This window comes from Petromyzon marinus, chromosome 38 (assembly GCF_048934315.1).
Source record: "Petromyzon marinus isolate PM22_M1 ecotype Great Lakes invasive population chromosome 38, UKy_Petmar_22M1.pri1.0, whole genome shotgun sequence".
NCBI classification, from domain to species: domain Eukaryota; kingdom Metazoa; phylum Chordata; class Hyperoartia; order Petromyzontiformes; family Petromyzontidae; genus Petromyzon; species Petromyzon marinus.
Window position 1 is genome coordinate 3,930,515 of NC_133704.1, and position 16,057 is coordinate 3,946,571.

Consider the following 16,057-nt stretch of genomic DNA (forward strand, 5'->3'; position numbering starts at 1 on the left):
CAATCATACGATGTTGAGGCCAAAGTTGCCATGTTTACAGGGTATATCCATGGCCTTATAGCCGTGACGTGTCCTGCCTGTATGTTGAACTCTAAGGTGTGTTTGACTGAATGGCCAGATGTGGCCTGGTAGTTTTGTGGTAAGGCATGTGTCAAGTTTTATACAGCAAGATGAAGACTTTGCATAATACTCGGTTATTTGTGGAATAACGGCCACAAGAAACACGTGTACAACAAATCTTGTATATTTAGGATGAAAAAGCAACTTTTAATCAAAGCAATTTCCATACTTTGTGTAGTCTCTCCATACGAAAAATACAGTACTGTAAAATAACTTATGAGAACATACGCTATGTACATTAACACTTTTCAAGTTGCCACTTATAGATGAGCGGAGGCCGCAAGTCTTAGCCTCTGCAATAACCCTTAAGGACCCTCTTCTCGTACTCTGCAACATCAACGTTTTTACAATTTTTGTTTTGTTGCTGTGGTCACAACACGGATCTCCAGTGTAAAAATAGTCTGGCAACTGGCTCAACGGGACCACCATTGGTGTAACAAATCCAATCCATTCAAACTGCAGAAAGCAAGCGTGTGACAAATATTCCAACTTCTCAGGACAATAATTCCCCCCCCCCCCCCTTTTGCCTCCAGTAAAATCCACGGCTCAGAGACCGGATTAACATCTCCATGGTCTGCCGAACCATTACTTTAAAGCACCCCACAGGCGAGGCGGAGTCGTCTCACCGGCGCATGTGCCACAAATAAAACCAAGCCACCCAGAACACCGCAACTTGAAATAAACGGCTTTCAGCGAACGGCACCTGACGTGCATGTATCGGCTCGCTCTGACGGCAAACGGGGGGTGTTGCCCTTGCCGAGGTCACGAGACCAGGACACCCGACTGTAAGCACGACCGAGCGGCACTCTTCCCTGTCCCGTACCTTCTTAAGCAGAAAGAATGGCAACAGAAAGGCCGATGCCACGATTGTCATTCGACGTGCAATGCGCACAGCACCCAGGGGTAAGGCAAGGTGTGGATTATAACAAAAGCGTGTTTTGTATCAGAAGTTGCCCTTAAACTTGCTCCCCCTGCCCCCCCAACCAGTGTAATGTAAGGATGTTGCGTATATCTGAACTGTTCTTATAATCAGCTACTGACCAAGTAATCGTTTCCGTTCACCGTGCATCAAGAATAATTTCTGTAAGAGTAGTCCTAACACCTGGTATATATGATAAGAAGTGTGATTACCATTAGGCAGTCAAGCACGGCAGAGGACCTCACCAGAGCTACACATCGTCACATGCCCGATCCTGGATAAACATTCGACTGGTGGCAGCGGCAAGTCGCTAACAGAAGCCAGAGGTGTGGGATGACTAATATTGGTTCTTAGGCTCACGATACGTACCACGAATTGTGCGTGTAGTCAGCGATCGTTTATGACGTATGCAGAGTACGCTCGTATGACATCCCTTTACATTTCGGTTAAAGGAACAAACTATACAAAGAAACAATACAAATGAGATGCTAAAAGCGGGACAAAAAAATTAAATGGATCGTGAATTGACATACCACCCCGAATCGTGACAATTCACGCTTCTTTGGGTGATGGATAATTCGCAGTTTGATGCGCAATGGCCGAGCCTCCACTCGGCTGAATATTGCAGCGCAGCGTCTTGTGTGTGTGGTGGCGGGACTCGTTTCAATAGGAATCCTGTGCATGCTGTGTGACGCGCGTATCGGAGTTGTGGCCTCCGACCCCTGGCCGCCCGTCATGCGGCCGTTGTCTCACAAAGCGCAGGAGGTTGATGACGGCGGCGGGAGTGACGCCAGGAATCCTTCCGGCCGCTCCGATCTGCGGCCCAGGACAATGGCATAAAAACGACGCCCGCCACACCGACGCGATGGACCAAATCGCACAGAATGTGCCCCCATCTCAGGCGTCATAGGCAGGGTCGAGCCTTCATAGTGCTGGTCAGCTGCACGATACACTATGCAGAATAACACCGTGTGGATCCACACCCGGTCAAACAATTAAATCGTTGGCATGCTTGTATTGGCGCCATCACGAGCCACCGTCTAGAGCAGTATCACAGTCGGGGCGACGTTGTGGATTTACCCAATGCAAGAATTTGCAAGCACTTTTAATATTTGTGAAAATGTGGACCACTGGACGAAGACTCACCGTGGGCGGGCGGACGAGCGCGAGTTTCTCTCGCACCTCGCTCGAGAGCGAGATATTGAGCTGCTCATAGTCCAGGTCGTCCGGGAGCTGCAGCGCTTCGTCTCGACGGACCTCCTCGATCTCATCCTGCTGCCTCGAGGTGAGTGTGGAGTACACGGCTGGGGAGCATCAGGGGCGGGCGGGTGGGGTGGTGGTGGTGACGGTGAGGAATCGTTATTGTCTAGGCCAGGGGTGCGGAACCTATCCCTCAAGGGCCAGATACGACCTGCAAATTACTTTTAAGCGGCCCATCGCTACTTGAGGACAACCACTTCAAACGGCCCACAAACTGTCCGTCACTGCAAGCATCTTAGCAGTAATCCGGGAACTGGTGGGGAATATTTTCAAACTTGGCAACACTTCAGCATGCTCAGTCTATTTGTCACTGCAAGGGCCTCTGGCACTGATGGACGTAACGGAGGTATGTGTTAATATGCGATTGCCCGCCAGAGGTATGCGCAAGTTCGATTTGGCACTCGGTAAGGAAATGGTTTCCCATTCCTGGTCTGGGAAATTAGGTGTACCGCACTGTCTGCGTAACATGCCACTGCTTGACAATACGGCTACTCCACACTTCGTGAATGCATTGCAAGCCACGGAGCCCAATGTAACCTCATGTCTGTGCGAGCCTTGTTTTTGCCAGTTACAAAAATAGAACGAAGCATCTCGTACATGTATAGACTTGTCTGCCTCGAAAAGTGAGTTGGACGGCAGAATGACATCACGCTGCAGACACAAAATCAACAGCTTGCAGCGGAATTGCACGTGCAACGGAACAAACAGCCACTCGTCACCTTCAATCTTCATCCTCTGGCACACCTCCTGCGAGTGGGTGAACCGGGCAAGGGATTCCGGGAAGACGACCGCTATGTCCCTCAGAGTGACATTTGGCTGTTGCAGAACGAGAAGGGCACTGCGACCACAAAGACGGAGAGAAAACCCACAGTGGGACCACAGGCGCCGGCTTCTCTCCACGGAGACGGTGGCAACACGCCGGGTATGCTTGCGTGTCAACTCCATCGTTGGACGTCCACTACCTGTGTCCTTCAACAAACATTTAATGATTTTTAAAAAAACATTGCCTCTAGCAGATTACAAGAGTGGATTTTAATAGTTGTGCGTTTGTGCAAGGAGCGGTTACGTAGCGGTTAGCACGCTACGCTGTGAAGCCGGCGCACCGAGTTCGATTCCCCGAGCATGGCTATTATTAAGTGTTTATCTGAAGGCTTTACATGGATACCCGGTGCGGTGTGTAAACATCAGCAATGGGGAGATGAAGGCGGCCGGGCGTGGTGCCGGCTTTCATAGGGGCTCGTAGCATTTACCCCAACAGCCTTTATGGATTACACGGGCAATCTTTGTCTTTTTTTATCTCCATAAGCTCCCATCCGTTTACACGGTTCATACAATGACTTATTCGCACGGCGACTCTCACGTGCCTGGGGCTGTCACTGCGCGTGGTGCTCATGTCACATGACGGCAGCGCCTTCTTCCACTTGGAGGTCGAGAGGCGGTGGTCTCGGAGGATGTCGAGCCCCTCCTGGAGCTCCGTGCCAACGGAGAGGGCGCGACGGTAGCGCTCCTCACTCACGCAGCCTGCCTCTGTGTAACCTGCACAACACATAGATCCCCTGTAAATCCATGCAATAGGCTGTTGGGCCAAGGGCTGTGAGCGAGTCCAATGAAAAAACGGTATGGTGCATAAGGGGGTAGGGAGTATGGCTAGCACCGCACCTGGCCGACTTTGTCTCCCCATTGGTGGTGTTTACACACTGCACTGGGTACTCATTTTAGGCTGAGTCGACCGAACAATTCAGATATTTCATCACCGATTTAATGGCTGTGAGCGGAAATCCAACTATGGTCGTTGGGTTCGTAGCTTCGTATGCTCACCAGTGCACTACCGCTCTGTGTAACCTGCAGACTCGCACACACAAACATCTTCTCTCCCGTCCAGCCTTTACAGAGGCTGCTGGGTAGTTGGGCCACAAAAGTACCGGTCCCTCCATCTATTTCTGTCATCGCCTCTATTTCTATCATACACACACGCACGATGTACACGAATGCATATACACCAACACCCAGCTTGTACAGAGACAACACTCAACAGACACATGGGACTGCTCGTGGTAAAGCGGTAATCGCAGGGGACACTAAATATAACGGTGCCTTTTGTTGACCCGGGAAAGGGTCATCGGGGTCGTTAAAACTATTTCGTTCAGGAGGGTACTGCATTGGAATTTTGGTGAGCTCCATTATTTAGTGGTTTCGTGTGAGAGGACAAATGGAGAAAACCACACAAATTAGGGGGTGACACTCAGAAAGCTCAATAAACCACAGCAGTAACACAATCCTAATGCAGGACCCTCCTGAAAGGCAGTCTTGAGACAGATACATTTATAATTATATCAGTGTTATTTCCCATCACAATATTCAGCCCGGGGCCTTAAGATTGTCGCCGAGTGAATTCCCGGCCGGTGTGATCATTGGCACGCGCACCTCTCGGTGTGAGGCGCTGGTCTGCGTTGTCGGGCCGCAGCGAGAGCCGGAACTCGGCGCGGCTGGTGAACATGCGGTAGGGCTCGCTGGCGCCCATGGTGGTGAGGTCATCGATGAGCACGCCCAGGTAGCCCTCCGTGCGGCTCACGACAAACGGCGGCCGCCCCGCCGCCCTCAGGCCCGCGTTTATGCCGGCTATTATTCCCTGCAGGCAGACGTAGGGAAGGGAAGAAAAAAAACACAAGTCACGATCCCGACAGACAACATCGGCTGGCCTGCATCGAACACCAGCAGCAGCCGGCAACTTTATAAATTCTAGGGAGAATGTGAGCTGCTTCATTGAGTCTTTGATAAAGCTGACAAAATTATATCGGAGAGCCGTACGGTACAGCCGCAACCCTAGACGTCGTTACTGGTCGTTCCTAGCGACCTGATCTGCCCAGGGACCCCTGCCTCGATCTCCCTGACCTGCGCGGCTGCCTCCTCGTAGCCCGTGGTGCCGTTGATCTGCCCCGCGAAGAACAGCCCCTGCACGAGGCGCGTTTCCAAGGTTGGACGGATCTGCCGTGGGTCCATGAAGTCGTACTGCACCCCGTAGCCTGGCGGTCGAGCAAGGAAAGCAAGAGAACCGCTCCTGTTATTGTACCACAGTTCACGAATATCAGCGTTCCTCCATGCAGCCACAATGCGCTGTGAAAAATGCAAAATTAAAATCGGGCCTGGTTAGGAAACGCAAACCTGAAACTCAAGAGAGCTCAAATGACCGCTCGTATGGAGCGGTCTTGAAGGTTGTGCGAGCCACAACGCGCTCGTACGATCTTGAGGACCGCTCCCCTCCACGCCGCGTCGCGCCCCTGACCTGGGCGCAAGACGCGACAGTTCTCGAGTCCGGGGATGGTGCGCAGCAGCTGCTCCTGTAGAGGGGCAGGTAACGTCATGGACAGGCCCTGCGGGTAGATGATGTCGGAGTGCAGCCCCTCGGGCTCCAGCCATACCTGGTGCCTCCGCCCCGAGAAGCGCAGCACCTTCGCCTCGATGGATGGGCAGTACCTTGAGTAACGCAGCGCACGCGCCGTGTCAGCACGAGCGAGACGCGCACGCCGACACACACGTGTGCGTACGCACTTTTCACCAGCGATAAGCTGTGTGGGTGAACACACATTTACGCAAATCATCTCTTATCAGTTTTATTCCAATTGTGCTTTAGTTATTGTTTAATGACCCAAAGTGGTAATTTTGAGCTCTGGCTGGAGAATGGCTCGCTTAAGTAGGTATTACTGAACGACTAATCAACACCCAGGGTGCTGCAGTTTCCCACATTTCCCATGATAGAGGACTTATAACCAAAGCATTGTTCATTGTCACCGGTGGTAATGAGCAAACGTCGCACTGGCACAGTCACCTTGGCCCCATTGTGGTCTCTGCCACGTGCATGGTCTGGTGAAGATTGTCCCGTATCATCCGCTCCACCTCCGGGCCCGTATGTGTCAAGTGACACACCATCTGCTCCTCGGGCTGGAGACGCGCGCACACACACGGCTCAGCCTCTGGGCAGTTCAAGGTGTTAGTGGAAAGCATTCCATACTTCAAGCGTATGCCCAATAATTCCAATTGTTGTGCTTTCACTATTATTCCTGCAGACACAAAGTTGTCCATGTGCAACCCTTGCAGAGCAGCTCAATTCATGTTAGAGAACGGCCCGCGAGGGGAGGTGGTCCTTATTTTTGACGGTACAGCTTCCTGGCTTCGCATGCCCTCCCTTGGTGAGAGCAGATGGCCAATGAAGCGCATGAGCACATCACAAGGATGCTGCGGACAGCTTACGCACACATGGAGACTCGAGTACACCCCCACAGTGTGAATGTGGTGAACAACTTCAAATGACGGAACATCCAGTGAACATCTGTCCACCGTTTCTCACTCCCCCGGATCTCTGCGATTCAATTGGTATCTCCTGAAGCTCTCAACTGGATATCAAAATGTGATAATACTGTAAAAATTGTATAATATTCCTCCACACAATACCCTCACAATTCAGGACTGAGTGCCAGGGATGATTGCAGTGAAGTAGGTCTGTGCCAACAGTCGCATTACGTGGCAGCGAGCAAAGGAGAACGAAGGAGGCTACCTTGATCCACACTTTCTCGTTCATGAAGCTGAATGGAACCGGAGGGTTGTCCGGAAACTGTTTCTGAAGATCGGCGAAATTCACAGAATCTTTGGCGATCCGTGGTGGCGTTCCTGAAACATGAAAGAGGCATGTTACCGAGTACCGACGGTGAGCACATCACTCAACACGAGCTTCTTGTGCCTTCAGCGCAAGAACAGAGAGTGTGCTTAAAATGCAACCTAAAATTTCGTATAACCGTGACCCTAGGAACGTGGAATTTCCACCCCTAGCTCAATGCCACCAATGGAGACGAGCGCCACCCCCAATGCTCGATTGTGTGCCGGGTAGCAGCAGCAAGCCCACCTGAACTCATCCGTTTTAAATCCACGAAGACCGGTGATGTCATGGTGACGGTACGGGATGTGCAAGATATTGCTGGGAGGACCGAAAGTATACGGTCGTGACAGTACCTGTCCAGAAATCATCTTTTGCGTGTATTAGTAGTATTACTCTCATTTATGTCTGCGGGTTTATCATGTTTTTTTCTGCATGACGTCTCACGTTTCGTGTTGGGAACTTCTCTGTCCGCGGAGAAGCTCCCAGCGCGTGGAGTGAAAAAGTAAAACAGCGTGCCCGACAGTACGCGCTACAATCCCAAAAAACAACATCGGAAAGCTGTATATCACGACCGGGAAAACCTGCAGCGGTACCGCCAGCCAGCCTCACCCGTTTTGAGTCTGCCAACGGTGAAGCCGAGCTCCTCGAGCGTCCGAGCCAGCCCCACGGCGGGGCCGTCGCCCGCGCGCCCCGCCGGCCACGTCTCCGTGCCGATGCCCACGACCCCGCGCAGGAACGTGCCCGCGGTGATCACCACGCCGTGCCCCTCCACCCGCTCGCCGCTCCCTAGCGGCCACACGCGCACGCACACGTCCAGGGGGTCAGCGACTGGGAGAGAGGTTAAAACGTTTAGACATCATGGTCAGGCATGAGAGCGATTTGGTAAGTGTTTATTTAAATACAAATCTGAATTGGAAGGCATGTAATAATTCACACGCCAAGCAATTTAGACGAATTGTCATGATTCATGTTTTGCGATGGAGGAGTGTATAGTTTGGCCTCGTTTTTTCTGTCTCAATTGTATAATGTTGGTGGTTACCCTAGTTTTGATATAACATTACCATTTCCATTTCATATAATTCACACAGGTGGTAAATAACGATTATCACACATATTCTTGAGTCTTTCGGCAAAGCCACATAGATAGATCAGAGAATAAAAAATAATAAAAATAATAATATCACGACGTTTCGATCGCAACACAAGCAATCGTCATCAGGTGAGAAATAACGCGGGAGAGCTGCTGAGAAAATATGCTTTGTGTTGCGATCGAAACGTCGTGATATTGTTATTATTTTTATTGTTTTGTATTATTTGATCTATCTACGTGGCTTCACCGAAAGACCCAAGAATATGAATTCCTGCAGTCACGAAAGCTTTAAGTCAAGATTATCGCACACTCAATTTGATGCATTTACAGTGAGTATAAGAAATGTTATTAATTAATTGATGCATCATTACATGCCTAATAATTATGGATTTACCTATGTAACAGTAATTCAGAACAAGGGTCACACGGACCACATTAACTAGGTAACGGTACATTTCAGGTTGTGTAATAGCTGTGGAGAACAACAGTTGGAGTTGGGGTAAATGACTTCAACTCACAAGCTAAGAAGGATAAGCTGGACTGTGATGGGTGTACAGCGAGAGTCGGAGACATACCCAGAATAACTCCACGCACACGACACTTCCCCACTTGCGTCACCGCGGGCTCATCGACGATCAGGTCCTCCACAGCTGCTGTCCGCACAGTCAGGTTCGGCGTACTTAAGATCTCCTCCTGAGTTCCAGTGCAGGGGTCGAAAGGCAATGGTCACAGCTGCATTGTACGCAGGGCTCCTTACATAGTAAAAGAGCTTCATAGCTCATCGGATTTCTCCAGGATAAATAAAGATTCTGATTCTATGAATCAACACAATGCCCCAAGTAAAATGATGAAATTTCAATCGGAAAGCTCCGCAAATTAGTCCATCACGGGGAATTTCCCGCATCCTCTTACAGCTTCAAAAATGATACAAGGTGCCTGAAACATATGACATACACGTCCAAAATTGTGCACTCACCCAAATGGTCTAGAGAGCGGTGAGTGTGCAGTGGTGAGTTTCAGGAGGAGCGACGGCACCTGCATATTTTGCTTGTACAACGTGCGGTCGATTTGCGCTCGAAGGCCCCACACAGCGGCGCCCTTGCGGCGGTTGAGCACATGGTAGTGCACGCCCGAGAGGTCGCACAAGCGCCCACACAGCCCGTCCAGGGCATCCACCTCACGCATCAGATGGCCCTTGCCAATGCCGCCAAACGAAGGGTTACACGACATCTCGCCTGCTCCGTAACCGTGCCAGGGAAGGTGGGCGGGGGGGGGCAGGGATCGGCGATGAGAGAACACGAGCAGAGACAGTGTGTGACCGCCTGGTAATGGAATAGAATGGTGGTGAAAGTAGCGCACAGCAACATTAGTGCTAAAGTTATTAAACTTATCACTACATAGCTGCCAACATTGAAAAGTCAAACCAGAGAGCGCATTGAGATGCCACCTTGAGTGATACAGGTATTCATATGAGAGAAGAAAAGGTGAAAACTTAGACATTGGCCGATCTGCGATGGTGATAACAATGCCAACGATGCCGATTACACGATGGCAATGTAGATTGTTGATTTTACCAAGTACAATTCTAATGCTGCCGAGGATTCCGATTGCTGAACACGCTCGGAGGAACTCTCGACGCCTCTGCCGTGCTCACCGACGGTGTCGAACTTGTGCGTGACGAGCAGCGTCCGGGCGCCCGTGCGCGCTGCAGCCGCTGCCGCCTCGCTCCCCGCGTGCCCCCCTCCCACCACGATCACGTCGAACCCGGGGGAGCTCTCCGCTCCTTCGTGTCCAGAGCTGCAGTACTGGGCACGAGACGGCCATCCCACCTCTCCTTCAGAGTGCTTCCACGTGGCTCCACGGGCCCCCGCGTGACGATTCAAGCAGCGCAGGCGCTTTGCTCCTTTCAGAAGCATCTCTGCCACTTACGGAGGTTAACAAGGGTGCATATTAATCGGATTAGTCAAAGGGTTTTCACAAACCAAGTCTAACTCTGTAAAAACGTGAAACACTGACGAGACAGAAATGTGTATGCAGGCTGGACACGAGTCACAATAATGTACAATACATGCAGAAGGTGATTTTAGGTTGCAAAGGACGCGATTGTGAGCATCACTTCAGTATTCCCATCATGCCCTGCAATGTGTCCACAGTGGTCAGGGAGGGTTTGTTCATTTAAAGCCCACGAGGCACAAGGCAGACGTAAGTATTGATGATGCATGATCCCTGATAAGGATGAAACCTGGTATAAAGTTGTTTCATTGAGCTGCAGGTGCCAATAATTATAGTCACAATTCATAATATAGTTTTCTTTGGGTTAGATCCCGTAAATGTGTCGTTAAACCCGCCACCACCCGACACACCCAATATAGTAAGGTTTGTCACGATTTGTACACTACGAGCCCGGCAAATGAACACATGCATCAGAGAACAAAACGCAAATGAGATACATTTGATTTACGTAAACGTGACATTGGGCGGGGAAATGATCAAGGATGGGATGTAGCAGGTGGCCGAGACCGGTGTCAGGACGCCAGCCAACATTGGTGGGAAATAGGAGCGGCGAGTTCGCCCGATGCGTCGGAGCGAGATGCATTGTGGCATCGCGGGACTGTGAGAGATTGCAACAACGTGGAGGGAGAGGAGGCTTCACCCAGCGGTGGACATAAATTAGCCGATGATAAAGATGACATGACGATAAACGGTGCGACCACGCGAGCGCAAGCCTTGCGAAAAGAGATGGGTAATTCTTATTCATAACTTACTTCTCGAGCGCCGCGTTTAACGGCGGCGCTGTGCTCACGAAGACGGGCAAACTCTGGGCAGCCCCAGGAATCCTCGGTGACCTTGCTGTGGGGTCGGTGACGCCGCGTGCACCCAGTTCCGAAATTTCGGTGGTCAACCACTTGAAAACGTCCGTCCGGTTCTGACGGGACGAGGAGGACGGCGGGAGGAAGAGGGGGAGGAAGAGGGGGAGGGCAAACGCAGTTTGTGTGGGTAGAGCAAGCGAGTGAACCAAAAAAACGCGAGCTCTACCGCTACCGAGCAAACCCTCCTATTGACGCTAAACCCCCCACCGGCCCTTTGTAAGTTTTATTTTTGTGCCGTGTGTCTCTCTGTGTGAGAGAGCGCCTCCTACGTGTGCGCTCACATGTTTAGCGTCCACCTGAACTCAGCCCGAACACGTGTTCCGTTCTGCTCACTCGCTTCCGGGTCGCAGGGCGGAGAGAGGGGCGGAGCCCCCTAACGGGATTTTAGGGGGCGGGATCTGAGCCAATGAGAGGCCGGGTCTTGCGGTAAGGGGCGTGGTCTGATATAGAGGGGCGTGGTTTAATGCAGGGTGGTGGGGGGGACAGTGCCCGAAACGTCGCCAATTAATATTTGCAAGACATTGCATTCATCCGCTTCAAGGGGCCACTGTGTTATTTCCTAAGCACAATTAACAAAACAAAAGATAAAATAAAAAAACTAAATCTATAATAGGCGACGTTTGGGATACCGATACCAATAACCCCGCCAATTCGCCACTGCTAAGTGACCGTCACCTCACCACGGCGACTGTGCCAGGCTGGGTGCGCTTTGAGGGCCGCCACGTCAAGCTGTCGAAGGCTCGCTGCTGACAGGAGGTGGAGGAGGTCTCGGGGACAGCAGTGCACGTGCCCGTGGGGTTGGCTGACTGAGATGACCGGGGTGGGATGGGCGGGGGGGGTGGTGCCGAGCGGCCCTTCTCTTTACACGAGCACAACTCGGCGAACGCGCGTGAGTTTCGTTGTTAAAAACCGAACTAGGAATTATTGTTGTCGTTGTCGTCGTCATTGTTGTCGTTATTGGAGTTTCCGAGTCGGAGCGAGCGGACGAGGTTCGTTGGGGGGGAGGGGGGGAGGCCCTCTTGGTGCGGAAGAGGCGGAGCGAGATTAATTTACATAAATAAATAAATAACTGTCGGGCAGGAAGGCGAGGGGAGGGTGGAAGAGAAGGGGGAGGGTGGATGTGGGGGGTGGGGGGTGGGGGTTGGGGGGGGAGGAAAGTAGTCCCGACGCCGCGTGGAACCCCCCCCCCCCCCTTTTCCTCCTCGCAGCACGCAAACCGGCGGCGGCGGCGGATCACGCGCCATTGCTTCGTGTATCGATTCATCGATCCGACTCCGCCCCCACATATTAAATCGATTCCTATCCGCACGATAACATTCATTGAATCGCGCGCACCGTGATTGAATTTAACGATCGATCCACACAAAACTTTATGCAAATTGTCTCGCCTATTGCCTCATGTTCCCGAGGAACGAGAGGGATAACAAATGGAACCGGGAAGACGCTCCGTGTTGTGACAACAACAAGATGATGATGATGACAACAACAACAAAGCTTCGCGTTTAAGAGAGCAACCCCCAAATAAACAGTAGACACGCGGCACACAGACAATCAGTAGCTGTCACAACCTCGCACTTTTTAACCTTACGGCGTACAGACGTTGCAAAGACGGGCAAAAATAATTACGTTGTCTCTCTTGTGATGAGACCTTATAGGATTATTAACGTTGAGATGTATAAGGGGCACGGGGTGAGACCAATAAGGTCTGAATTGGTCTGTAATAAGGTGGGGGGGGGGCACTTATAACGGGATGACAGGGACACAAACATTGGGACGGTTCATCATCGCGTAATTAATGTCCACGATAATTTACAAATAATGTTTATTTAGAACGTATTTTTTGTTTAATCCTGGTGTTTTTTTTACTCAGGTGTCATCAAGGAGTCTTCTTCTCCGCCGTGTCCTCCTGTCCAGTCCATATAGTCGAGGAGTACGAGTTATACATTTAAAGTCACCCCTTACTTAGATTTCCCCACGTAGGAATTTCCACAAATCGCAGGCACGAGATCGAGTCGACAATTTGTTGTTGCTGTTGCGTGGGAATCTCGACAGACTGCCAACTATTCCATGGACACGTTGGGGGGGTTCATGTGCTGCAGCGGATGTAAGCATTGCACCCAGGGATCGATTACTAACACCCACGAGTCTGTTCACATGGAAGGTCCGTCCAATACGTGTCCTGAAATTCCCTCTTGTTGTTCCACGCTTCGCCACTTCTCAAGAATGGCCCATGGCCCGAAACGTTCTCCGAGTCAATCCCCCTATTGCATACCGATCAACCCCGACCTTATTGCAGATCAATTTTAGATCTTATTGGTCTCACCCCGTGCCCTTATACATCTCAACGTTCATCCTCCAAAGTCCCATCACAAGGGAGAAACACAAACAAATAAGACACAAACATTGTTGTTGTTGCCGCCCGTATTGAAACGGCTGTACGCCGCCGTATGGACCTGAAAAAAGTATGGGTTGACAGGTTTTGCTACTGTCGACACGGCGTGAATGATGAAGAATGTGATGCAACCGTCGACAGGAAAATAATTTAAACTTCATCATGAGCCATGATCGATCCACTGCTGGATTAATTCAGAATTCAGGCCTCCTAACCCTACCCCCCCATGCCATCGCCATTTCGACAATCACGCGATGTCACAATCCATCTGGCGCCTGTCCACCATCTGATTTCATCACTCCATCTCCATCGTAAAACGATGTCTCTTGGGGTGCCTTCTCTCATTTATCTATTTAGCCCATCGTCTCTTGTAGCCGTGATGTGTCTTAGCCAACATTTCATCTTGTGGTTAAATACAATGTACCGTATTTATTGACTGAATTAAAATGCTGAACATCTGCGTAAACGAGGCTTATAGCTCACGGGATTCCTCCAGTTTAAATACATATATTATGATTCTGAATGATGTAATTAACCTGCTCATGTTTCTCTAATTCGCGTATTCCTTTCTGTATCTCGGTGATAATCCCAAGCATGAATATATTCATGCCACCCAATAACCCAGTTTTTTTAAACTGTTTACTTTTTCACGTTCCTTTATAAAAAGTGTATAATAAGTAGGCCACGTTTGTTGGGCAATGCTCTTTACTCACAGCACATGGACCGGGAGAGGTGTAATGAATACAACACAATGCTCTTTCTCTTGCAGCTAACACCCCCTTAAGTAATGCCTCGGGCGGTCCCACTCGAGTTTTAAAACTTTCTAAAAAATAGTTTTAAAAAATATATACTTTAGTCACAGGCAAGCGCTGCCATTATGTAATTCTACAATCAAAAGCGGCGTCACTTCCCAGACTACGCTTAACCCTTAAATGCAATTACATCACTTTGGGAGTGTTTTTGGTCGACCTCGTGCCCGGCGTATATTTGTAATGCGTATTTACTTTAACTTTACGGGACGCGAGCGAGAGGCAAACGGAGGGCGTTTAGTATCATTACGAGCCACGTTCCTCTCGGCCGTGTCCTACCTATGACGAAACCCATGGACCTCGTGCGAGACTGGGACTGAATACACTAACCTTGGTTTACTCATTACCCACGGAGAGCCCCCGTCTATAGCCTGAGGATCTGAGGTTGCAGACGTGGCTTTTTAAAACTCGTGTGTATTCACACGGCTGCCACCGCTTGGTTGGGGGTTAATAATAATAATACTCATTGTAAATGTTGTGGATTAGCTCTCCAACGCCCCGGTGTTGCTGTACTCTAATAACGAATTGGCATGTTCTGTTTACGTGGCTGAGACCCCTTTACTAATTGGCCGTCGGGTGTGCTGGGTTTCACGACACATTTATATTTAAGCGTTCTAACCCCCCCCCCCCCCCCCCCAAAAAAACTTTATTTATGGAAGAAGAAGAATAATAATAACGGCTGGCTCGTATATTTGCAATACAGAGACGCATTGTGAGTTTCGATCTCCCGGTGTGGCATTTGAAACAATTGGGAGTATTATTATTATGATTAGTACTTGTCACGCTTGCAAAGAAGATGCACGGTAAAATGACGCTCCGCAAAGAGGAATATTTCATACTCTTTGGTTCTATTGGGTAAAGTCACGTAGGTGAAAATAAAATAACAAATATTTCATTTGAAAATATTTCTTAAAAAATCAAATACTGTATAAGATTAAATCTCTCTACCCTGTTCCTCCCCCCCCCCAAAATAATCCTCGATTAACCCCAGCTGAGTAACAAATACCCCCTAGAGGGGCTCTCCGTGGCCCCCTCTAGTGGAGGAGCGTTGGCAATGAGTTTCCTTTTTATTATTAATAATAATGGGAGCTGTACGATTTGCGTTTGTGCGGGACGTTGAAATGTAATGGCATTTCAAGACGCGCCTTGAGGAAAGGCGGAGAAGAAGAATAAGAAGGAAAAAAAAACCCAACACTTGGGTAGAAGGGAAGGATGGAGGTCAGGGCAGGGGAACGCGAAACAGGGGTGGGAGGAGGAGGAGAGAGCAACACCAAGTGCCACGAACACTTGGTGGTGGTGGGGGTCGCTAAATAAGTTTCAGTCAGACGTAAAGTAATCGGTGCAAAGTTAACAAAACGAAAATTGGTAGTGAAATGGGTTTGGCACTAGAGACGTTAAGGCGGGTGGGTTCCACGTCTGAGCGATTCGTTGCACGCAATCCACGTTGCACGCAACCCACGTTGCGCGCAACTGAAAAGCTGTGATCGTCTCCATCCTCGATTTCATTTCTGCAACAAAACGTCGATAAACAATATACGAGTTGGCCATGATGAAGTTGCACGGTCGCACGGTCAATTTGGTTGCGCAACTGATCGCACGGGTGGTTTTTAAAAAAAAAATTCAACGCGGCCTATGTTAGCTGGCCTCTAGTGGCGCCACGTCAAACTGTTACTCTTACGAAGATTTCGTAGAATTCCAAGTTCAACGCCCTCGCGGACCATGATCCTAGAGGATCGTTTTCACCGGAGGGGGGGGGGGCACAGTTACAACCCTTTAGACGAGGATCGCTTTTTTTTGTCGCTATCGCCAAAAAACACGTTGCGGTAAAACTTGCAACTTCTGAGACAAGCAACTCGTCCCCCGTGTTCTCACACGTCAGCGGTTGTGTTTCAGTAAACACGGACAACGACGATCTCCGCAGCGCGCGTTTATGCCACGCAAGAGAT

At 50.1% G+C, this 16,057-nt stretch overlaps 1 protein-coding gene and 1 long non-coding RNA gene across 2 annotated transcripts; one reads left to right on the top strand and one right to left on the bottom strand.

The window, feature by feature from the left end:
- Nucleotides 1-228: 228 nt before the first annotated feature.
- MTO1 (mitochondrial tRNA translation optimization 1) lies at nucleotides 229-11,783 on the bottom strand. The gene is made up of 15 exons (XM_032967487.2): nucleotides 11,192-11,783; nucleotides 10,806-10,966; nucleotides 9,695-9,964; nucleotides 9,076-9,275; nucleotides 8,616-8,733; nucleotides 7,560-7,736; nucleotides 6,852-6,964; nucleotides 6,126-6,238; nucleotides 5,583-5,773; nucleotides 5,192-5,322; nucleotides 4,724-4,928; nucleotides 3,664-3,835; nucleotides 3,019-3,137; nucleotides 2,186-2,343; nucleotides 229-1,855 (listed from the first exon to the last, which is right to left on the bottom strand). Coding segments are annotated over exons 2-15 (2,121 nt in total). The 5' UTR covers nucleotides 10,807-10,966; nucleotides 11,192-11,783; the 3' UTR covers nucleotides 229-1,702.
- LOC142930369 (uncharacterized) lies at nucleotides 11,731-14,742 on the top strand. The gene is made up of 2 exons (XR_012946330.1): nucleotides 11,731-11,799; nucleotides 12,781-14,742. It is a non-coding gene; the product is annotated as an uncharacterized LOC142930369 (long non-coding RNA).
- The last annotated feature ends 1,315 nt before the right edge of the window (nucleotides 14,743-16,057 follow it).

What these genes read in the sequence shown, in the direction of transcription:
- MTO1 (XM_032967487.2), bottom strand. An exon ending in ACGCGCAGTGACAGCCCCAG is followed by an intron (nt 3,138 to 3,663) that starts GCACGTGAGAGT and finishes TTGTGGTCGCAG; the next exon opens with TGCCCTTCTCGTTCTGCAAC. An exon ending in CGCTCGTCCGCCCGCCCACG is followed by an intron (nt 1,856 to 2,185) that starts GTGAGTCTTCGT and finishes CCTGGGCCGCAG; the next exon opens with ATCGGAGCGGCCGGAAGGAT.